The sequence below is a fragment of the Aulonocara sp. 'chitande type north' Nkhata Bay genome, linkage group LG18, assembly GCF_057382095.1.
Source record: "Aulonocara sp. 'chitande type north' Nkhata Bay isolate Kocher_YH1m ecotype deep benthic linkage group LG18, A_spYH_male_GT1.1, whole genome shotgun sequence".
NCBI lineage: Eukaryota > Metazoa > Chordata > Actinopteri > Cichliformes > Cichlidae > Aulonocara > Aulonocara sp. 'chitande type north' Nkhata Bay.
This window is the reverse complement of record NC_141361.1, coordinates 5,657,409-5,681,447: the sequence shown is the minus strand read 5'-3', so window position 1 is coordinate 5,681,447 and position 24,039 is coordinate 5,657,409. Positions and strand designations below refer to the sequence as shown.

The window sequence follows — 24,039 nt, the reverse complement described above, 5'->3', positions numbered from 1 at the left end:
AATGTAATCATTTTATTGAACAATTAATTTCATTTCAATGAAAAACAATTACTTAAAAGAAAGAGATTAAGTTGGAGAGAGACATGTGGCCATCTTTTAGTGAGTTAGACCCTGATTAAGGGGTATTTTTAAAAGTAAAGCCCATCTCTCAAAGTCCCTGCCGGCCTGCCTCCACCTCGGGAAGTCTGTGGGTGCAGACGGAGGTGAGGAGCACCACAGGCGGCAGAGAACTGTCTGTAGCCCCGGAGTGAGGCGTCGTGAACCGAAGCAGACAGCGAACTGTGGCACAGTGCAGAAAACCGAAGCTTTCCCTCCCTGTTTGGTTTTGATGTGTCTCATGAAAGTCTATTGTTAAAAGTTGACCTTTAAAAAAAACGGACGCACTTGTTTGATTAGCTGCTCTCTGATTTTAGCCTGTTAGCTTACAGACTGAGCTCAGATCGTTCCTGTGTTAGTTCATTGAGAACATCACAGTTTTACATACCTGCTGCGTGACTTCATCTCGGGTCTCCGGCTGATATACAGCAGTCTGAGCCAGTGGCGGATCTCATCATCCTGGACGACTGTTTTTAATGTTTTTAACCACGGAGATTTCTTCTGCATCATCAGTCTCTCATTGTTAAACTCTCCCAGAAACTGAAGACAGTTGTGCCATTTCCGCGCTTCTTCTTCTTCTATTGAGTAGACGGCAGACTACACATGTCCAAGGGTAATACTGTCCTCCTCAGGCCATTGGCATCAAGTCAAAGCCTTAAAGTCTGGTACTTTGCGCATGGTCATTTTTTACGAACAGCAGAATCACAAGACAAAGCGTGCCAATGTTTATACTTTTCACTGTGACTGCCAAATAGATGAAAAAGTAGATGTTAAAAAACAACTTATAGTTTTGTCATTGGGCTGGTAGAAAGCTATGAGTTTCTGTCCCTTTGTCTGACCTTAGAGACTTATTTTAAAAGGAAACATTACAATCCTTTAAAGCAAGTATTTTCACCTCTGTTCCCCCCTCTGTACTTAGCTTTTTTGTTGTCATGTCAGTAATTGTCCAGTTGATGGCTCCCTTGGATCACAAGCCTGTCTCATGAGTCCAAGTGAATATATTCTTAATAAACAGCTTTGAAGAATTTGTGACCAACTTTGTTTAATTCGGAACATCATCATCATGAGTCAAACTCACTCTTGGATCTACAAAATATTTAACAAAAACAAACATCACTGAATCATAAGGTATTTGCTCCAACTCTTAGTCCAGAAACACATGAGTGAACTAGATCAGCTGCTCCTCCAGTTCAGCTGTGGATTTATATCATTATTTATATTTGTAAAGTGGATATGCAGTTTTTCAGTACTAATATAAGCATTTTATATCATTGCTTTATTGACAGATGTTTGGTGTTCAAGGTCAGGCATCAGTTTGAAAAAAACAAACAAACACACTGAGTTGAACTTGAACTTCCTACTGACAAAAACTAAAATTGGTGCAAAAATAACCAGAAACATATAAGAAGCATCCTGGAGGTGCTGCAGACAAGATAGGACCAATAACATGTCAACAGGAAATCCTTTTTACTAATTTGTTTATTTCTTTTTAGATTTTTACTCTCCATTTTAAGCCATGATGTTTGCTGATACTGTGTTCCTACTGTTTGTTCTCATTAATAGTTCTGTTTTTAACATTCTGTGCTGAAGCTGGAGGAAATGTTTCTACAGTGTCAGATGATACAGCTCCAAACTAAATAAGTGACTAACTAACGATGCTTTAATACACTTTACTATAAATTATGATATAGTGCACTTTCTTAAAATTTCTTATTGCTCTGTAATTAATTGTTTTCTTTATAAATGTACAAATGAGAATAAAATCTGTGTGATAAAGGAAGGTCTGTAGACTTCTCTGTTAAGATCAGTGAAGAGAAACAACAACATACAAATACCTAAGAAAAATATTCAGTAAACATTTAGAAGATAGAGAAGTTTATGTTGTCATGTGGAGAAATTTTTCAAATAAAAATATCCATAAGCATTGATAGTCTCCATGGCTGAACAGACACAGGAAAGAGCTCCACCTATAAAACGTAAAAACATCAAGACAACATGTTGAAGATGTCGAGGTACTGCCCATAATGTTTGACTGACATCTGATTTATGTGCAGCACATAAATACCACAATAATGATGGAGAGAAACTAAAAGGGAACTAAAATACAGATTTAAACTTACAACAATATGAAAGACTTCAGTCTATTTCACTTTAATCAACTCAGCAGTGGCTCCATAACAGTAAAGCCAGAGTCCAGCATAGAGCGGCTGAGTGAATGTGGTCTGGACTCTGTGGAGGAGAGTCATGGTTTCAGAGACGCTGTAGAAGGACAAAATACCTGCTCTGTGATCCAGGTACACTCCTACTCTGGAGGAACGAGGACCTGAGACACGAGTTTGGATGTTGTTGTACCGAAATATAAAACTGTTGTTGTAACAATCTAATGACCAAGATTTGTCATTATGTCCAAACAAACATTCATTACCTCCTTTTCTGCTGATATTCTTGTATGCGACTGCTACATAAACTCTCCCTCTCCACTCCACCTCCCAGTAACAACGTTCAGTCAGACTCTCTCTACTCAGGACCTGCCACCTGTTAGTGAATCTGTCTGGATGATCAGAATAAGACTGTTGTTGTTTCATTAATGTTGCTTTTCTGTTCCCCTCTGATAATAACAGCTGTTTGTGTGCTGTGTTTGGATCCAGTGTGATTTCACATGAATATTTTAAGAATCCAGCTCTGGTCTTTGGCTCTGGTTGTGACAGTGAAACATCCACTTCAGTGACTGTCAGTGAGATGTTTGTCCATTGCTCTCTCAGAATGTCCTGTAGTTTATCTCTGACCTCTGACACAGCTGCTGTCACATCCTCAAAGTAGCTCAGAGGACGGATATTGATGCTGGATGAGTCTGTAGACTCACTGAGTGCTGACAGTGAGGGGTAGTTGTGTAGAAACTGGATGTGATCCTCTGTGTGTGAGAGCTGCTTCAGCTCAGCATCTTTCCTCTTCAGCTCAGTGATCTCCTGCTCCAGCTTCTCCTGAAGCTCTTTGACTCGACTCACTTCAGTTTCCTGCTGGGATCTGATCTGCTGCTTCACATCAGAGCTTCTTTTCTGGATGAGATGGATCAGCTCAGTGAAGATCTTCTCACTGTGCTCCACTGTTTGATCAGCAGACTGATTGATGGCCTCCACCTCCTGTTGAAGCAGCTTCACATCTTTCTCTCTGTCCTGGATTCTCTGCTGGATGTTTTGTCGACTCACCTCCAGCTCTCTCTGCCTCTCAGTCCTTTCTGCTGCAGCTGAGACTGTGTCGTGGCCTTTATGTTCATCCACAGAGCAGAGATAACAGATACTCTGCTGATCAGTACGGCAGAACATCTTCATCACCTCATCATGACGAGAGCAGATGTTCTCCTGGAGCTTCTTGGAGGGCTCCACCAGCTTGTGTTTCTTGAATGAAACTGCAACAATATTATGAGTCTGAAGGTGTTTCTCACAGTAAGATGCCAGACAGACTAAACAGGACTTTAAGGCTTTCATTTTTCTTCCAGTGCAGACATCACAGGCCACATCTTCAGGTCCAGCATAGCAGTGATCAGCAGGAGCAGCTTGGAGTCCAGTCTTCTTCAGCTGCTCCACTAAAACTGCTAACATGGTGTTTTTCACCAGGACAGGCCTCGCTGTGAAAGTCTGTCTGCACTGAGGGCAGCTGTAGATTTTCTTCTTTTCCTCTTCATCCCAGAAGCTTTCAATACACTTCATGCAGTAGCTGTGTCCACAGGGAATAGTCACCGGATTCTTCAGTAGATCCAAACAGATCGAACAAGAGAAGGTTTCTCGGTCCAGCTGAACTCCTTTCTGCGCCATTTCTCCTCTCAGTGTCAGTGACTGTGTAAGTTTCACTTCCTTATTATAGAAACTGGTCTGACCTGATCTGAACAACAAGTGTTGCTGCTGTGAATGGGGCCTGCCAGCTCTAACACACGTTGGTTACACCCATCTTCATAATGTAGATCTAAAGGGGAGGGAACACAGAAAGATATGGACAGACAGGAGGTGCTGAGCTAGAGAGCAGGAAGAAGAGGAAGGGTTTTCATGCTGTGATTCATTCCAGAAAGCAGGAAGAGGCTCTGTGTTTAATTGTTTTTTGTTCAAACCTTTAACTAAATAATAAATGTCAATAACTGGATGCCTCTCTATTCTTTTTGTTAATCTGCTAAATGAATAGTTTGTTTCTTTTAACAATTCAAATAGCAGAAATGAACAGCTGACAGCTTGTCAGACTCAGACTGTAAACCATAGAGACAGTTTATATATACATTTAGTCAGGGCAGTGCAGAGATGTTTAAAGGGGCAGGTGCTCACAGTTAAAAAGGGCACATAGAAGCAGGCTGAAGAACAACAACCCACATTCATCAAGAATCTAATATGGAATCACATCACACTACATCACTGTCATCAGGTGGGCACAATGCAAAGCAAACGTAGCCCATTTTTTACCTGATGGGGTACAATGTTGCTGTTTGGGGGGTTGCTTCTGCTCTTGCTGCTGATAGTGCTGGAGGGCAGGGCTGTGTTGATCTGAGACTGTAGAGATTAAACAGTCCACAGGAGAGAGGGTAGCTGATTAAACAAGTGTTATGAGATAATAATAAAACGCAAAGATTGGTCACGGCGCTTGGAACCATAAGGCAACAAAACTGGGAAATAAACTAAGCTCTGCCTGTGAATCACTCTTTGCCTCTCTTCTTCCTTCCATCTCCTCATCTCATCTATCACATTCCACTTGCTGTCCATCTGAGAACGAGGCACAGTTTGCTATTGAATTCATCTATTATTTAATTATACATTTTAACAACTCTTGCACCTAATCCCCTTAGGCAGAGCAATGAAATGCACAGCTTTGGAGAACCGATCGATGATGGTCAGAATAACTGTTACCTGAGGATGGTGGGAGACCAGTGATGAAGTCCAGTGCGATATGAGACCAGGGGCATCTAGGAACGGGCAACGGAGGCCAGCAGGAGGTGAAACCTAAACTGGAAAAAACTAACACAACACAGAACTGAAACCTAAAATGGAGATGCAGGGAGACGACACAGAATGATGCAGGAAAAAACACAGATGAACCGGCGAGGAGCACACGAGGACACATAGTATAAATACACACAGGGGGAGACATGGAATGGCAAAGACACAGCTGATCCTAATTGACTACACGAGACAGGGGGAAATGTGAGCAGAACACACTAACATAAGACATGGACCTTCACAATAAAACAGGAAATGCACAGAGACACGGTACAGACACTAAATAGAGGGGAACACAGAAACCAAACTCTAAGAACTAACTAAGGCTACATTCACACTGCAGGCGAAAGCACATTAAATCCGATTTTTTTGACCCTATGCGACCCTATATCCGATCATGCTATGACAGTGTGAACGGCACAAATCCAATATTTTCAAATCTGATCTGGGTCACTTTCACATGTGGTACTGAATACTGAATCTGAATATGCAAATTAGGGGAAATTTACATCAAATTAAATGAGTAATGGCTGATTTGATGACCAAAATCAATGATGGTACTTAGAAACACATGACATTACACATTACATTTTCATGCAGTTAGAAGTTTGAACCTGCAGCTTTATTAAATGAACACCTGGTATCCAACAAGAGTTTAGTTTAAACTTTAGGAACAAAAAAGTAAGAATCAACAGAATTAAACAAAGAACCAACAGCACAGGAAAGTTTAATCTTCATGAAAAACACATGCAGTGACTTCAACGTCCACAATAACACAATGTGTTTGGGCTTATGTGTGTCAGTTTCCAGCTTTAATCTTATGTAACAAGACCTCTTTATAGGTCAATAGAGGAATGAAGTCATTGTTGAACTACAGCTTGTGTGTGTGTCACCTCCACAACCTACAACAATAAAATATGATCTTTGAGTAGTGATATGGGAGTAAAATATACCATACTGATGTGAATAGGAGGTCATCTTTTCCCTCGGCTGTTAGGGTACCTGGGCCGTTGACCCAGTGTTTTGTGTTTGTGGTTTTTTGAGTCTTGTTTAATCATTATTCTGTTCTCTGTGTATCTTATGTTTCCTAGTTATCAGAATCAGAATACTTTATTAATCCTTCAGGATTAATAAAGTATTCTGATTTACTTTATTAAATCAGAATTCAAGGGCTTACGCTCTTGAATTTATTCAGTATTTGTTGTTTAGGTTGTCTTGGTTAGTATTTGGTCCCGTTCATGTCTTTGTCTCGTGTCTTCTCTCGTCCCTTGCTCTCTGTCCTTTTTGCTCTGCTGCAAACAGAAGCAGAGAAAACTGGAGCTTCTGGTCTTGGCCAGATCTCTTTTGAAAAAGACATTTTAAAGTCAATGAGACTTTTTACCAGATAAATAAATAAAGAATATAAAAGTCTTCTACTTTATGATGGAAATGTTCTTTCTGGCTCAAAATGACATCATTTATCTGAATCTGTAGAAGAAGAAACAATCTTGGAAAGTCACTTTACTCTGTGTCTCACTGGATGTTCAACGTTTTTAACAAAAGAGAAAAAGAGAAGCATTCTTTGATTTTAGTCTGTTAGCCCACAAGCTGAGTTTTTATCAGAGTCCTGCATGAGTCAGTGTTATTTCACTGAGACTGTCATGATCCAAGCCGCCAGGAACACACAGGCACAAATGTAATCTTCAAAAAAATGGGTTTTATTATACCCCAAAAAGGACAAAATGATTACAAAAATTCAAAATAACAAAAAATAAAGTTTGTAAGAACCAAGTGGGCCCATAAAAGAGGTTACCTTAACAGACCGCTACTCAAAAATCACTTAACAAAAACATAACTCAAACTGACCTGCCCAAATGAGAAACAGCTCCAGTTATATAGCAAATGAATAAACCATTATATAAACCAAAGGTGAAAACTAAAGGGATAACAGATAACCATCATTCAAGAAGAACCCCATTCCCCCTGCATGATCACAATAGATGGTCCAGTCCACTTTATTGGCTTCTGCATTTAAACCAGCTCCACCCTCAGCCTCCTCTTTCAGCCAAACCAGGAAGGACTGGAGCGGAGGTCAGGTAACTGAGAAAGAGCAGAAATATAATCAATATAACATACCTATATAAAATAACAAACAATGCAAAGCAAAGTCTATGCCACCATTTGGGCTATAGTTTAGTGCTGTCATGCATTACAGGTAACCTCAAAATATCAAATTAGTTAACTTATGATCACAGAAACTTTAAAGCATAACGTAAACATAAGACAAAAGACCAAATGAATATTACCTAAGTGTCTCAGTTGTGTGGTTGCATGCACCCATCACACACTCCCCCCCTTCAGCAGTGAGCTGGAACAGCGAGAGAGATAGTCCGCTGTGCAGTTGTTCCTGCCTGCGATATGCTGAATGGTAAAACGGAATGGCTGCATCGCAAGGTACCATCTGGTAATTCGTCCATTCGTATCCTTCATTTTCTCCAACCACTGGAGCGCCTTGTGGTCAGTTTCCAGTGTAAATTCCCGGCCTAGGAGGTAATACTTGAGGGAATCAAGTGCCCACTTGATTGCTAAAGCCTCCTTTTCCACCGTCGAGTATCTCGTCTCTCTTGGGAACATTTTACGGCTAATGAAAGCCACTGGGTGTCGCTCATTGGGTGGTCCCTGTAGAAGAACAGCCCCCAGACCCCTGTCAGAAGCATCAGTTTGAAGAATAAAAGGTTTCTCAAAATCTGGGGTATACAAGACTGGAGTCTTACTGAGGGATTGCCTGATGTCCTGGAAAGCTGCCTCAGCCTCCTCCGTCCACTGAATCTGGTTAGGGCACCTAGAACCTGTTAGATCAGTGAGGGGAGACGCCCTGGCAGAGAAATGAGGGATAAATCTGTGGTAGAACCCTGCCATGCCAAGAAATGATCTAAGTTGTTTCCTTGTCTGTGGCAAACTGCAGGATTCAATGGCGCTGATTTTGCTCACTTGTGGTTTTATCACCCCATTACCTATGACAAATCCCAGGTATTCAGTTTCAGCCTTGGCAAAAACACATTTTGCCGAATTAGCAGTCAGCCCAGCTTCTCTGAGACGCTCTAGTACCTTTTCTAGATGTTTGAGGTGCTCCTCCCAGGTTTGGCTGTAAATCACAATATCGTCCAGATATGCTGCCGCGAACTCTGACAAACCACACAGTACCCGATCCATCAGCCTCTGAAAGGTTGCAGGGGCTCCATGCAAACCAAAAGGCAGGACTGTGAATTGGAATAGCCCCCATGGTGTCCGGAAGGCAGTCAGTTCCCTTGAGCGCTGAGTAAGTGGCACCTGCCAATAGCCTTTGCAGAGATCTAGAGTCGTCAGGTACTGGGCTTTCCCAAGTCGCTCAATCAGATCATCAACCCTAGGTGTAGGGTATGAATCGAACTTTGAGATGGCATTCAAGTACTTGAAATCAATACAAAACCGCAGGCTACTATCCTTCTTTGGGACCAAAACCACTGGGTTGCACCACTCGCTCTTAGATGGTTCAATGATCCCTAGAGACAACATTAAATCCACCTCCTTCCTCAAAGATGTTAACAGCCGCTCTGGAATCCTATAACTCATACGTCTCACAGACGCTCCATCCTTTAATATAATGTCATGTTCAATAACATCCGTCCCCCCAGGATTCTCCTGAAACACCCCAGAGCTGCATAACTCTTTCACCTGAAGCTGTTTTTCTTCTGAAAGGTGATTAAGGTCCACCTGCTGGAGCACCCCTGAAGGAAGATACTGCTCCTCTACCTCTTCCTCCTCATGAATCTCCCTTATCAAAAGAACTTCTGCTCTCTTTGGCCTCTCCACCCACTCCTTCAGGAGATTTACATGCAAAACTCTACTGGAGCGAGAGTGACCCGGAGTTGCCAGCCGATAGGTGGTTTCTGCTGAATCTGAAAAGGTCCCTGCCATTTAGCTAACAGCTTACGGTCATCACTCGGAAGGAGTACAAGTACCTTTTGTCCAGGTTCAAATGACCTCTCCCGAGCTGACCGATCATACCAGACCTTCTGATGTTGCTGGGCAGCTCCCATATGAGCTTGGGCTAGCTCAGTCATCTTCTCAAGTCGCTCCCTCATCTGTATAACATATGAGATGACATTAGTAGCCCCTGCCCCACTTCGGTCACCCTCCCACATTTCTTTCAGCAAAGAGAGGGGCCCCCTTACTTCGTGACCATATAACAGTTCAAAAGGTGAGAAGCCAGTAGAAGCTTGGGGTACTTCTCTATACGCAAAGAGCAGATAAGGCAGCCACTGATCCCAGTCAGTACCAGTGTCATTCACAAACTTGCGCAACATCTGCTTCAGGGTCTGGTTAAAGCGCTCCGTCAGGCCATCCGTTTGAGGATGGTATGGAGTAGTCCTTAGCCCTTTGATGCCAAGAAGCTGGTGGACCTGCTTTAATAAAGTTGACATAAAATTAGTCCCACGGTCTGTCAGGATCTCACGAGGGAATCCCACCCTTGAGAAAAATTGCACCAGACAAAAAGCCACAGACTTGGCCTTTACAGATTTCAGAGGAAAAACTTCAGGGTACTTTGTGGCATAATCAGTTATTACCAGCATGTAACGGTTCCCTGCCCTGCTTTTCTCAACAGGTCCGACAACATCCATCCCCAACCGTTCAAATGGGGTGCTAATAACTGGCAAAGGCTGAAGTGGAGCCCTGGAGGGGGTTTTGATGGAAGTCTTTTGGCACTGAGGGCAGCTTTTACAAAATTGGGCCACGTCAGCACGCAGGCCCGGCCAGTGGAAATACTTCCTAATGCGAGCCATGGTTTTATGCTTCCCTAAATGTCCTGCCCACGGCACAGAGTGCCCCAAATTCAGTACCACCTCCCTGACTCCACTAGGAACCATCAGCTGTACCTGTGATCTTTGCCGGCGATAAAGAATGCCATCTTTCAGAAAAAATTCCTCACTGCTGTTAATATCTGGTTCCATCTCATGTCCTTGTTTTTTGGCTTTCTGAAAAAAGGGTGCTAATACTGGATCATTGTGTTGCATCTCAGTGATATTAGCTGGGACTTTAAAGTCCAAAGGCATCTCAGGTTCACAGACGGGAGATGCTTTCACAATAGTATGATGAAACTTCTCTCGCCTCCTCTCCCTGCGGGACTTGCGCAATTTCCCGGGTGCCGTCTCTAATTCTGCCTCATAAAATGGCAGAGCACTAAGGGTCTGAGTGGCATCTGCTGGCTTCCTAGCTTGAGCCCTAGTTACTGCAACATTGCATGTGTGGCTATAATCCAAAAGGTCAAACAGCACAGGTAGATCTCGGCCTAATATAACAGGGAATGGCAAATTATCCGCAACCCCAATATTCAGGAGATAAACCTGTCCTTGCACCTTGATGTATAGATCCGCTGTTGGATAAGGCTTTTCATCTCCATGAACACAACAAACAGGAATCGTTTCAGTCATATTAATACTATTTAAGGGGACAAACTGTCTGTGTACAAGAGTCTGTGTACTACCTGTATCAATTAGTGCCTTTAATGTATCACCATTAATCTCAACTGATGTCATCTTTAACCCTCTGTCTAATTTTATCTCAGTTATCATGGCTTCGGGGCACAAAGCACATTTGGGTTAATTTAGCTGAGTTTTCAGGGCACATGGGCTTTGTATGACCTTCCATACCACAAAGATAGCATACCAAGGTTTTGGCCGGGGACTTCAAAGACCCATCGGGTGAATGGCTATATGAAGCCCTACTCACATTGGCAGCTCGTCTCTGCGGGAGTGATTTCCGGCTGTCCTTCGTTTTCCAAGTCATAAAGCTCCAAGGCTGTCCCTTTTTCCGTGCCGCCACAAAAACATCAGCCAGCTTTGCAGCCTCTGCAGCAGAGGGTGGATTATGCTCTTTTATCCACACCTGCAACTCAGGAGATAGCATTCGTAAATATTGCTCAAGAATGATGATTTCCCCAATGTCCTGAACGGTTTTATCTTCAGGGTGGACCCATTTTACATAAAGCTCCTTCAGCCGTGCATACAACTCTTTAGGGCTTTCTGCAGGGTTTACATCAAGAGATCGAAATCTCTGCCTATAGGTCTCAGGATTGATATCATGTTTATAAAGAATAGCTGCCTTAACCTTATCATAATCCAAAGAATCATCAACATCCATATGTACATATGCACCTCTTGCTTTGCCCGTAAGCAGCGGTACAAGGTGAAAAACCCAATCATGTCTCCGCCACCGACAGGCCAGTGCAATGCGTTCGAAGGTAATCAAAAAATGTTCAATATCATCCTCGTTGGTAAGTTTTTGCAACTTAGGCTCCAGAAAATGGGACTGACCTGATAAACCAGTAGCTGATATACTAGGACCAGCTTGAGGAACAATGTCGTCATCTAGAGATTCTGGATCAGGTGATTCAGCTGCCTGACCTTCAGGCACTGGAGAAGTGCGGGCTTGTACTTCTACCTGTAACAACTGAAACTGGTGTTGAAGTGCTTTAAAATGTTCTTCTTGCTTTGCACTTTCCTCCTTCTGTTTAACCTCTCTGGCCTCCTGCTGCCCCATATGTGAACGGAGAAGAGAGATCAGATCCGATATCGTTGGTTCCCTACCTCGGCCCTCAGTGCTGTCTACCCCTCCAGAAGTTCCATTCTCCTCCTGTTCTCCATCGACTTGTCCTTCTGAGCCCATTTGCTGGCTTGGTACATCTCCTCGGACTGCTCTCGCACTCCGTGCTCCTCTGCATGGTTTGATAAGGAGTGGGGGGGAAAGAGAAAAAAAAACAAAAAAAAACCTGTGCCTTTTTTGTGTGTGTATTTTTTCTTTTACACTGGCTGAATCCCACTGCTGCCACCAATTGTCATGATCCAAGCCGCCAGGAACACACAGGCACAAATGTAATCTTCAAAAAAATGGGTTTTATTATACCCCAAAAAGGACAAAATGATTACAAAAATTCAAAATAACAAAAAATAAAGTTTGTAAGAACCAAGTGGGCCCATAAAAGAGGTTACCTTAACAGACCGCTACTCAAAAATCACTTAACAAAAACATAACTCAAACTGACCTGCCCAAATGAGAAACAGCTCCAGTTATATAGCAAATGAATAAACCATTATATAAACCAAAGGTGAAAACTAAAGGGATAACAGATAACCATCATTCAAGAAGAACCCCATTCCCCCTGCATGATCACAATAGATGGTCCAGTCCACTTTATTGGCTTCTGCATTTAAACCAGCTCCACCCTCAGCCTCCTCTTTCAGCCAAACCAGGAAGGACTGGAGCGGAGGTCAGGTAACTGAGAAAGAGCAGAAATATAATCAATATAACATACCTATATAAAATAACAAACAATGCAAAGCAAAGTCTATGCTAGTGATGGGCAGATGAAGCTTCGTGAAGCACTGAAGCTTTTCATCCAATTGGTTCACCCCAGCGCAAAGCTTCTTGAAGCTTCATTTGCTCTAGCAGGACACCTACTGGACGTAAAAATAATAGCTGGCATGAATTTGAAGAGTGTGGCCTTTTGCACACAGCCTGTAAATGTCAACAACAAAAGGAGTGTGTAAAACATGTATATTGTAGTGATGGCAGTATACTGTGTATATTTATACTGGCAGTATGGAAAATGATTATTTGGAAATGCTTAAAATGCAAATGATCATTTACTGTGAGGTGAGGTGTGGTTGGGGTGTGGACAGTGGTTGTGCGGTTGTAACGTTGAGGTATGGACAGCTACACAGTCCTGCCTGTTCACATTTTATTCTGTAAAAACTAAATTTTCACTGCTTTTATGACCTTTTTAGTGGGGAGAACATAGCTAGGATTTAATGATTTAACAAATCTTTTGAATCCTTTGTCCTCCACAATGCTAAATGGCTGGGAGTCCTCAATCACCATGCTGACCAGGTCTTCATCTATTTGAGATTGTTCTCCTGAGGAAAGACAATAAAGACAAAGCACAAATATAAATATCACACACGTAACTTATTACAGTTGTATAATATTGTTATATCATTTAGTAACATTACTGCATGCTATATTATCATGGCATTTGATGGCTCACCTGGTCTTGCTCCACAATCGGTGTTCCCCTTATTGTCATGCAAAGCTCTGTAGTGCCTAAGCATGGATGAGGTGTTGTTGTTATATCCCAGCTCCCTGGCACATAGCAAACACTTCACCTTGTACAAAAGTCAAGACAGCTCAACATAAATTGTATTGCACCATCAGGATTATGAAAATACATCTTCTGTAGAAATTTACATACCTTGTTGGGAGGAATAAAATCACAATGTTCCCACACAGGGGAGGACATCCTCCTCTTCTTAGCTGGCTCCATTCTCTCCTGACTTTCTCTCCTCACTCTCATAAACCTCCAAACTGTCTCCAAACTCTCACTAACCGCAACTCTCCATCAAACACCCACATTTTGAATGAAGTCTGAGGGTTTATATCGCTGTCATATCTCGCGGCAAAGTTCGAACCACTTCATGAACCAGTCACGTGGTACAGCCGGGCAGCGAGGCTTCGGACGTCATCATTTTCAGCTCCTCCCATAAATGAAGCAAGCCTCGATACGCGCATCGCGGAAACGCCCCCTCAATTACCCGACACACGCTCCGAAGCCTCGATACAGAACGTCACATCACTACAGGTAACCTCAAAACGTCAAATTAGTTAACTTATGATCACAGAAACTTTAAAGCATAACGTAAACATAAGACAAAAGACCAAATGAATATTACTAAGTGTCTCAGTTGTGTGGTTGCATGCACCCATCACAGTGACCATCACAGTTTTACACACCTGTTCTGTATGACTTTGTCTCAGGTTTGCGGTGATATCCAGCACTCTGAGCTGATGGCAGATCTGGTCAGTCCACAGTAGCTTCAACCACTAAATTATCTCTAACACATCACCAAACCAAAGTCTTCCAGCTAAGAGTACATCAAAGGTGAAAAGCGAGCCTAGAATGTCATCATTTCTGCTCTCCTCTTTCTTCTTCTTCTACTTCTGGACCGCACACATCTGTCGCTGCCCTACTCAGGTCGATCTAATGAAAATCAGCCAGAAATAATAATCAGAAATCCAAATGTAGAATTTATAGTTCCCCATTGATGCAATTTGGTTATTAAATTTAAGAAGCAGTCTGTAATGCTCACCCCAGCATAGTTGAAGCAGATCATCAAAGCATGCTGAACACTTTCTACCATTCCACATGTGCATTTTCTATCCAGGTACTCAACAGCACCAAACCATAATTGTGAATCCATGGCTTTGATCTGGTGAAAATCACCCTACCCCTACTGTTCATCTTTACACACAACAGATGGTGTTTCTGTATCTTAATATATGACTGAATGAAAAGTAATGACAACCGTTATTTTCAATCTTCCATTGCTTCTACCTGTTGTTTCTCTGTATTATTGTCGGATCTTTACCTTCAAATAAAGTGCCTTCAATATAAACTGCCTTGAGGTAACTTGTTGTAATTTGGTGTTTTATTAAGAAAATTGAACTATTGTGGCAGAAAAGTTGGATGCAAACCAAGACTAAAAGTCCTCAGGCAGGAGTCATAGCTGGGCTTTAGCATCTGGGTCACCCACTTTACCCAGGGAGCTAAACCAGCATCTCCAACAGGTGATTTGTTTGTCTGGCAGTTTCAGGCTGGGAAAGCTTGTTAAACTTTAACAAAACATTATTTGGCACCAACGTGAATGATTTGGGTCATGTTTATCACGTCTGAGTCAGGGAGCAAAGGTCACCTCCTTTATGCAGGATTTCACCTTATGCCAACAGGGGAAAAAAATCACGAGTTCTTAAACAAGCTGTAGGTCATGTTACTACACACATTTCAATATGTAAGCATTTCATCATGTTTTAGAGTCTCAGAGTTATTTCAGCCTCATCTTCACATATTTTCACAAATATTCACATTATCTCCGAGATCCAGTTGTGAAATTTTTTCCCTCAGTGTAACCGATTGCAACACAACAAATGACTGACCAGTGATTAGTGTTTTACAGTGATTACGACAGACAGCCTGTTTCTGCCACTGCTGCCAAGCATTTGCTCTTTTCAGCTTGTTCAATTGTGGAGGTTTTTACATTCTTTACCTTACAATATAAAGCACCTTGAGGCAACTGTTGTTTTTTGGCACTATATATAAATATAAATGAATTGAACTGGTAGCAACTTTATGAATGAGAAAATGAAAACAAGTGTCAGTCAGCTGGTTCATGTCCAGCAGGTGGGGAGGAATCAGTGAGTCTGTTACTCCAGTTACTTACTCAGAGGTAAAGTTAAAGAAAACGAGTTTCCTTCATCGCACTAAACCTGCCCACTAAACATGACCCTGAATGAACCCATATGTAAAGGACTGTAGGTTTTAAGCAGGCTCAGGTAATGGCAACACAATAGATGAGGAAAGTGGGGGAACTCTGACGACATCTAGTGGACATCTTGAAGATGACGGGTCTGAACAGAGAGCAATGCAGGTCTGTGGAGAAGATTGCAGCACACTGTGAAATATGAACTATGAATAATATCTACATCTGTAATGATGTAATCAAAATAGGCTCCATGTAGTTCAAGTTCTGTTACTGTACTTATGAAGCAAACTGCACACACAGAGTTGGCAAACATTGAGTTTACTTGCATTTAGGCAAAATGATATAAACACTTATCATGAGCCAATATAGCACATTTAACTGCTTTTATTTAGCAGGGATTACACAATACACAAAATTAGTCACAAACATTTTTAATCAAATCTTGCAACATGTTGCTAAGAAGAACCAGGATAACCAGGTCAAAGCCATGCTGAAGTATAACCTTCATTAACATAAATCACAAAGAAAACATATTTAAATTAGAGCTGGGCGATATGAGATTTTTTCATATCACGATATGTTTTTTTCATTTCAGGCGATAACGATATCTATCACGATATAAGCCAAATAACTATATTTGTAAGATTTAAATGTGCCGTTGCTCACAAGTAAAATGTGAAATAATCAGCAGCTTGTTTTTGTTTAAATATTTATTTCCCATAATAAGTTCAACAGGGTAGATGTACTTATGGAACATGAGACTTTTTCAGATAAATAAAGGCAAATATTGCAAACTACACAAAAGGCAGCCGCTAAAGCGTTTAAGTTTCAAAATAGAACAAATGAAACAGACTAAATTGTCAATTCCACTTAGAAACAAAATATTAATTCTAAAAATAAATCTTAGTTTGTTTTACAGAAGAACAGACAAAACTGACTAACTTTTGTCAATATCAAATAAACTGAGCACTAAAAGGAAATTCTCAATCTCTCCTTGTTGTATAGCTTAGCTTTTCAAACAGTTTTAACAGTTACTTTAGTCTGACAAAAGCCGAATGACGAATTAGCGCTTCCAGTCAGAGACTGAGGCTACGTCCACACGTACACGGGTATTTTTGAAAACTGAGATTTTCCGTTTTCGTTTTAAAAAATAATCCCGTCCACACATAAAGGCAGAAATGAAGGAAAACGCTGCTATGAACATGCCAAAGCAGCAGGTGGCGCTAGATTCCTAACCGTGCCGAAATGTTGGCCAATCAGAAGTCTAGAAGCCTCGGTGGGAAAAAGTAAACAAAGCTGGGGCATAGAAGCAGAACCGAGTTGTATGTGTGGAGGGACAGTAACTGTGTGTATATGTAAGCATTTAAACACTGCAGAGAGTAGAATTAACAGTAACAGTATTGTAGAAATTCATTTCACCGAAACAATAACGTGGCGCACAGTGTGACGCATGCTCCAGTTTATTGTATTTCCAGACTTGCTTTCGGCACAATTTACAGTGCACGCTACTCTATTTTTTGTCAGACTTGAAATAGCCGAAATACCTTCACACTACGGAACTTCTATGGCTCTTCCGTTTGACAATCTCTCCGGCATTGGAACCATCATCTTTTTTCTCTTCGGTCACGCTCGGTTGATTTTTCTAGTTGGCACACTCATTTCCTCCATTACCCGCTGGCTACTTCCCAAACAAACACACGTGCGGCTTGGCACTTGTGCTGTACGTAACAAGCCACGCGACGTGACGCTGCGGCTGTGATTGGTTCGGCTCTGCGCTACTTAATTTGGATTGGCTGACCTTTTTTTTTTTTTTTCTTTGAGGACAAGAGCGGCGAGGTCTATCGCGATAGCTTAATTTCTCTATCGAGTAAAAGTTATATCGCGATACATATCGTTATCGTTCTATCGCCCAGCTCTAATTTAAATAAAAATTGTATACTTGTCTTGAACTTTTTTAAATCTTTAGTCCTGTGTATCAAAACTTATTTATTGGCTGATAAAAAGGAATCACATCATGGTTGTTACAAGGAACAAGTGATGAAACTCATTTTCATGTTTGTTTTCTTCTATACTGAAGAAGAAATACAAGTTTCTGTGGTAAATATTAAAAGAGCATCCATGTTCAATAAATATTTGTGTCACCTTTAAAGACCAATAAAAAAAATATCAAGCTTAGAGAAACATAAAGTCAGGGCTGGAACAAACAACATAGAGTGCCCTTCACTGCTGTGGACAGGAAATGTACCGTGACTTGGAGCATGAGGTCATTTTCTACCTCGGGTGCTGCAGTGATTTGGTTTGTCACTCAGGTGGATCCTTAGATGAAAATTCAGTCCTGATTTCCAACTGAATCTTTCCCCACAGGAGCTACAAATATATGGTTTCTCACCTGTGTGGATCCTTCTGTGACTTTTCATAGTCGACAAGTCTCTAAACTCTTTCCTACAGACGTTGCAAGAATACGCTTTCTCACCGGTGTGGATTCTCAAATGAGTTTCTAGTCCTGATTTCTTACCAAATCTTTTCCCACATGTGCTACAGAAATACGGCTTCTCGCCTGTGTGGATTCTCACGTGACTTTCAAATCCGGATTTCTTATTAAATCTTTTCCCACAGGTGATGCAAAAATATGGCTTCTCGCCTGTGTGGATCCTTACGTGAGTTTCCAATCCTGATTTCCAAATGAATCTTTTCCCACAGGTGCTACAAGAATGTGGCTTCTCACTTGTGTGAACTCTCATGTGTCTCGTCAGGTTGGATTTACACTGAAAAGTTTTTCCACAAGTGTCACAGCTTACAGATTTTTTACTTGTATCAGTTTCACTCCGAGACTTATCTGTTCGGTTTTTGTGACGTCTCCTTTTCTTCAGCTCCGCATTTCTAGTTGATCCCGAGTCCACATGCTGGTTTTCTTCCTGTTCCTCAAGCTCTGGTTCAGGAAAGTTAAGAGCAAGGAGCTGGTCATCGTTTGGTTCTGATTCACTGAGGTCACTTTCCTCAAAACTAGAAGTCACCATAAAACTATTGATCTCCTGCTTCAGTACAATCTCCTCCAGCTCCTGACTGGTGCAGAGTTCCTCCTGTTCCTCTTTAATCTGTGGAGGATCTGGGTCCTCCTGGTCCAGACTTGAGTTCCTCTCCTGCTGATTGGCGACAAACTCCTCCTCCTTACAGGCAGTTTGCTGGTGGAGGTCTAAACGAACAATAAAAAAAATGTAATTATAGAAAAACACTTCTGAGAAGATAAAGTTTTAGTTAAAGTCTGTAATGAGGGCATGTTGCTCACATTTGCAGGTGAAATTAAAAGTGTGTAAAAATGAAGTTATTTGTGCACTCTGATGCAAATGAGAACTTGAGTTCTGACATTTTTCAGCAACATTAAGAGTAAAAAAAACCTTTCAAACAAAAAAGAACTCACTTATTACTGACTGACTGATGATCTATTTTGGAGTTGATCTCGAAACTGATCTACATCTTGATATTTTTCAAAATAATCTTCACTATTGGGGGTGGCTGTAGCTCAGGCGGTAGAGCAGATCATCTACTGATCGGTTCGATTCCCGGCTTCACCTAGTCTGCATTTCAAATATCCTTGGGCAAGATACTAACTCCAAGTTGCCTCAAGTTGCTCTTTGATCTGTGGAATGTGTGTCTGAATGTTGGTAGAAAGCACTAAGAAAAATGTGCTTGTGCGAATGGGAGTGAGTGGGTGAATGCACAAGTTTTGTAAAGCGCTTTGAGTGCTCAAGATTGAGTAGAAAAGCGCTATATAAGAACCAGTCCATTTAAAACTCCCTGTCATGTTTTCACGAATACACATTAAATAGATCTGACTGATACAAACTGTAGGTTTAATATTAATGTTAACACTTCAGAAAAGCGATTACAGTTTTACCGCTGGTCTGTAAATCTTTCTCAGGTTTCCAGATGTTATGCAGCTGTCTGAGCCGCTCTTCCCCGCTCCAGACGACGATGCCTTCATCCTCGTGTTTCACTACAAGCTGTTCTCCCTCTTGACTGATGCAGAGTTCCTCCTGTTCCTCTTTGATCTGTGGGGGATCTGTGTCCTCCTGGTCCAGATTGAAGTTCCTCTCCTGCTTCCAGACCTGCTGGCCAGCCAGATCTTCCTCCTCCTTACACTTCATGTTGATGTGGGACTTGAGGAACAAAGTAAAAAGAAAAAGATTAGACAGGTAAAGGTGCAGCCTCAGTCAGCAGGGCTGTACACTGTGAGCATGTTGCTCACATATGTGAGAGAGGTTTGTACAAATGTTTCAGAAGCACCATGTGACTCCCTCTCTTTGTTGGAAAGTCTTATTAATTCACTTTATAACTATTACTTTGAAGATAAATTTCTACCATCACAAAAATATTATGACCTCTTTAAAAACAAACAACGGCAACTACATGACTTAAATTCCATGTTTAGATGAAGGTAATGGTCAATGCCTTTTGACAGGGGAAAAACCTCCACACAGAAGAATCTTACTTGGCTGAATCATAAATTATTCACCATGATTAAAACTGCAGATGAGCAATAATCTGCATTTTATTTTAGCCAAAGAGGAATGTTTCTGTTTGTCTGTGATCTGACTTTTTCTGCTGGCTCCAAATTTCATTTTATCCTGTGTAAGTTTGTTTCTCTTCCTGTTAACTAGCAAAGTCAAAATCACCTTGATTCATTTAACTTTAATTAAATTATAAATGTAATCATTTTATTGAACAATTAATTTCATTTCAATGAAAAACAATTACTTAAAAGAAAGAGATTAAGTTGGAGAGAGACATGTGGCCATCTTTTAGTGAGTTAGACCCTGATTAAGGGCTATTTTTAAAAGTAAAGCCCATCTCTCAAAGTCCCTGCCGGCCTGCCTCCACCTCGGGAAGTCTGTGGGTGCAGACGGAGGTGAGGAGCACCACAGGCGGCAGAGAACTGTCTGTAGCCCCGGAGTGAGGCGTCGTGAACCGAAGCAGACAGCGAACTGTGGCACAGTGCAGAAAACCGAAGCTTTCCCTCCCTGTTTGGTTTTGATGTGTCTCATGAAAGTCTATTGTTAAAAGTTGACCTTTAAAAAAAACGGACGCACTTGTTTGATTAGCTGCTCTCTGATTTTAGCCTGTTAGCTTACAGACTGAGCTCAGATCGTTCCTGTGTTAGTTCATTGAGAACATCACAGTTTTACATACCTGCTGCGTGACTTCATCTCGGGTCTCCGGCTGATATACAGCAGTCTGAGCCAGTGGCGGATCTCATCATCCTGGACGACTGTTTTTAATGTTTTTAACCACGGAGATTTCTTCTGCATCATCAGTCTCTCATTGTTAAACTCTCCCAGAAACTGAAGACAGTTGTGCCATTTCCGCGCTTCTTCTTCTTCTATTGAGTAGACGGCAGACTACACATGTCCAAGGGTAATACTGTCCTCCTCAGGCCATTGGCATCAAGTCAAAGCCTTAAAGTCTGGTACTTTGCGCATGGTCATTTTTTACGAACAGCAGAATCACAAGACAAAGCGTGCCAATGTTTATACTTTTCACTGTGACTGCCAAATAGATGAAAAAGTAGATGTTAAAAAACAACTTATAGTTTTGTCATTGGGCTGGTAGAAAGCTATGAGTTTCTGTCCCTTTGTCTGACCTTAGAGACTTATTTTAAAAGGAAACATTACAATCCTTTAAAGCAAGTATTTTCACCTCTGTTCCCCCCTCTGTACTTAGCTTTTTTGTTGTCATGTCAGTAATTGTCCAGTTGATGGCTCCCTTGGATCACAAGCCTGTCTCATGAGTCCAAGTGAATATATTCTTAATAAACAGCTTTGAAGAATTTGTGACCAACTTTGTTTAATTCGGAACATCATCATCATGAGTCAAACTCACTCTTGGATCTACAAAATATTGAACAAAAACAAACATCACTGAATCATAAGGTATTTGCTCCAACTCTTAGTCCAGAAACACATGAGTGAACTAGATCAGCTGCTCCTCCAGTTCAGCTGTGGATTTATATCATTATTTATATTTGTAAAGTGGATATGCAGTTTTTCAGTACTAATATAAGCATTTTATATCATTGCTTTATTGACAGATGTTTGGTGTTCAAGGTCAGGCATCAGTTTGAAAAAAACAAACAAACAAACACACTGAGTTGAACTTGAACTTCCTACTGACAAAAACTAAAATTGGTGCAAAAATAACCAGAAACATATAAGAAGCATCCTGGAGGTGCTGCAGACAAGATAGGACCAATAACATGTCAACAGGAAATCCTTTTTACTAATTTGTTTATTTCTTTTTAGATTTTTACTCTCCATTTTAAGCCATGATGTTTGCTGATACTGTGTTCCTACTGTTTGTTCTCATTAATAGTTCTGTTTTTAACATTCTGTGCTGAAGCTGGAGGAAATGTTTCTACAGTGTCAGATGATACAGCTCCAAACTAAATAAGTGACTAACTAACGATGCTTTAATACACTTTACTATAAATTATGATATAGTGCACTTTCTTAAAATTTCTTATTGCTCTGTAATTAATTGTTTTCTTTATAAATGTACAAATGAGAATAAAATCTGTGTGATAAAGGAAGGTCTGTAGACTTCTCTGTTAAGATCAGTGAAGAGAAACAACAACATACAAATACCTAAGAAAAATATTCAGTAAACATTTAGAAGATAGAGAAGTTTATGTTGTCATGTGGAGAAATTTTTCAAATAAAAATATCCATAAGCATTGATAGTCTCCATGGCTGAACAGACACAGGAAAGAGCTCCACCTATAAAACGTAAAAACATCAAGACAACATGTTGAAGATGTCGAGGTACTGCCCATAATGTTTGACTGACATCTGATTTATGTGCAGCACATAAATACCACAATAATGATGGAGAGAAACTAAAAGGGAACTAAAATACAGATTTAAACTTACAACAATATGAAAGACTTCAGTCTATTTCACTTTAATCAACTCAGCAGTGTCTCCATAATTACAGTAAAGCCTCAGTCCAGCATAGAGCGGCTGAGTGAATGTGGTCTGGACTCTGTGGAGGAGAGTCATGGTTTCAGAGACGCTGTAGAAGGACAAAATACCTGCTCTGTGATCCAGGTACACTCCTACTCTGGAGGAACGAGGACCTGAGACACGAGTTTGGATGTTGTTGTACCGAAATGTAAAACTGTTGTTGTAACAATCTAATGACCAAGATTTGTCATTCCATCCAAATTGGGATTCACCTCCTTTTCTGCTGATATTCTTGTATGCGACTGCTACATCACCTCTCCCTCTCCCTCTCCACTCCACCTCCCAGTAACAACGTCCAGTCAGACTCTCTCTACTCAGGACCTGCAACCTGTCAGTGAATCTGTCTGGATGATCAGAATAAGACTGTTGTTGATTCATAAATGTTGCTTTTCTGTTCCCCTCTGATAATAACAGCTCTTTGTACGCTGTGTTTGGATCCAGTGTGATTTCACATGAATATTTTAAGAATCCAGCTCTGGTCTTTGGCTCTGGTGGATCTGACAGTAAAACATCCACTTCAGTGACTGTCAGTGAGATGTTTGTCCATTCCTCTCTCAGAATGTCCTGTAGTTTATCTCTGACCTCTGACACAGCTGCTGTCACATCCTCAAAGTAGCTCAGAGGACGGATATTGATGCTGGATGAGTCTGTAGACTCACTGAGTGCTGACAGTGAGGGGTAGTTGTGTAGAAACTGGATGTGATCCTCTGTGTGTGAGAGCTGCTTCAGCTCAGCATCTTTCCTCTTCAGCTCAGTGATCTCCTGCTCCAGCTTCTCCTGAAGCTCTTTGACTCGACTCACTTCAGTTTCCTGCTGGGATCTGATCTGCTGCTTCACATCAGAGCTTCTTTTCTGGATGAGATGGATCAGCTCAGTGAAGATCTTCTCACTGTGCTCCACTGTTTGATCAGCAGACTGATTGATGGCCTCCACCTCCTGTTGAAGCAGCTTCACATCTTTCTCTCTGTCCTGGATTCTCTGCTGGATGTTTTGTCGACTCACCTCCAGCTCTCTCTGCCTCTCAGTCCTTTCTGCTGCAGCTGAGACTGTGTCGTGGCCTTTATGTTCATCCACAGAGCAGAGATAACAGATACTCTGCTGATCAGTACGGCAGAACATCTTCATCACCTCATCATGACGAGAGCAGATGTTCTCCTGGAGCTTCTTGGAGGGCTCCACCAGCTTGTGTTTCTTGAATGTAGGTGAATCATAATGAGTCTGAAGGTGTTTCTCACAGTAAGATGCCAGACAGACTAAACAGGACTTGAAGGCTTTCATTTTTCTTCCAGTGCAGACATCACAGGCCACATCTTCAGGTCCAGCATAGCAGTGATCAGCAGGAGCAGCTTGGAGTCCAGTCTTCTTCAGCTGCTCCACTAAAACTGCTAACATGGTGCTTTTCACCAGGACAGGCCTCGCTGTGAAAGTCTGTCTGCACTGAGGGCAGCTGTAGATTTTCTTCTTTTCCTCTTCATCCCAGAAGCTTTCAATACACTTCATGCAGTAGCTGTGTCCACAGGGAATAGTCACCGGATTCTTCAGTAGATCCAAACAGATCGAACAAGAGAAGGTTTCTCGATCCAGCTGAACACTTTTCTGCGCCATTTCTCCTCTCAGTGT

General features: G+C 41.4%; 3 protein-coding genes across 3 annotated transcripts; all 3 read right to left on the bottom strand.

Moving 5' to 3' along the window:
• Positions 1–2,237: 2,237 nt before the first annotated feature.
• Positions 2,238–3,983, bottom strand: LOC147307812 (tripartite motif-containing protein 16-like). The gene has a single exon (XM_086273008.1). It carries the CDS (start codon positions 3,906–3,908, stop codon positions 2,238–2,240), a length of 1,671 nt encoding a protein of 556 aa, XP_086129134.1. The 5' UTR covers positions 3,909–3,983.
• Positions 3,984–17,546: 13,563 nt separating this feature from the next.
• Positions 17,547–19,548, bottom strand: LOC147307811 (uncharacterized). Its single transcript, XM_086271966.1, has 2 exons — positions 19,299–19,548; positions 17,547–18,638 (listed from the first exon to the last, which is right to left on the bottom strand). Exons 1-2 carry the CDS (start codon positions 19,546–19,548, stop codon positions 17,668–17,670), a joined length of 1,221 nt encoding a protein of 406 aa, XP_086128092.1. The 3' UTR covers positions 17,547–17,667.
• A 2,799-nt stretch (positions 19,549–22,347) lies between these two features.
• On the bottom strand, positions 22,348–24,039 carry LOC147307810 (tripartite motif-containing protein 16-like). The gene has a single exon (XM_086272966.1). It carries the CDS (start codon positions 24,022–24,024, stop codon positions 22,348–22,350), a length of 1,677 nt encoding a protein of 558 aa, XP_086129092.1. The 5' UTR covers positions 24,025–24,039.

Excerpts from the sequence above, each read along its gene's own strand:
- LOC147307812 (XM_086273008.1), bottom strand. The coding sequence starts at position 3,908 with ATGGCGCAGAAAGGAGTTCAGCTGGACCGAGAAACCTTCTCTTGTTCG.
- LOC147307811 (XM_086271966.1), bottom strand. The coding sequence starts at position 19,548 with ATGAAGTGTAAGGAGGAGGAAGATCTGGCTGGCCAGCAGGTCTGGAAG. Across the intron at positions 18,639-19,298 it reads GAAAGATTTACAGACCAGCG|AAGTGTTTTTCTATAATTAC; the intron begins GTAAAACTGTAA and ends TTATCTTCTCAG.
- LOC147307810 (XM_086272966.1), bottom strand. The coding sequence starts at position 24,024 with ATGGCGCAGAAAAGTGTTCAGCTGGATCGAGAAACCTTCTCTTGTTCG.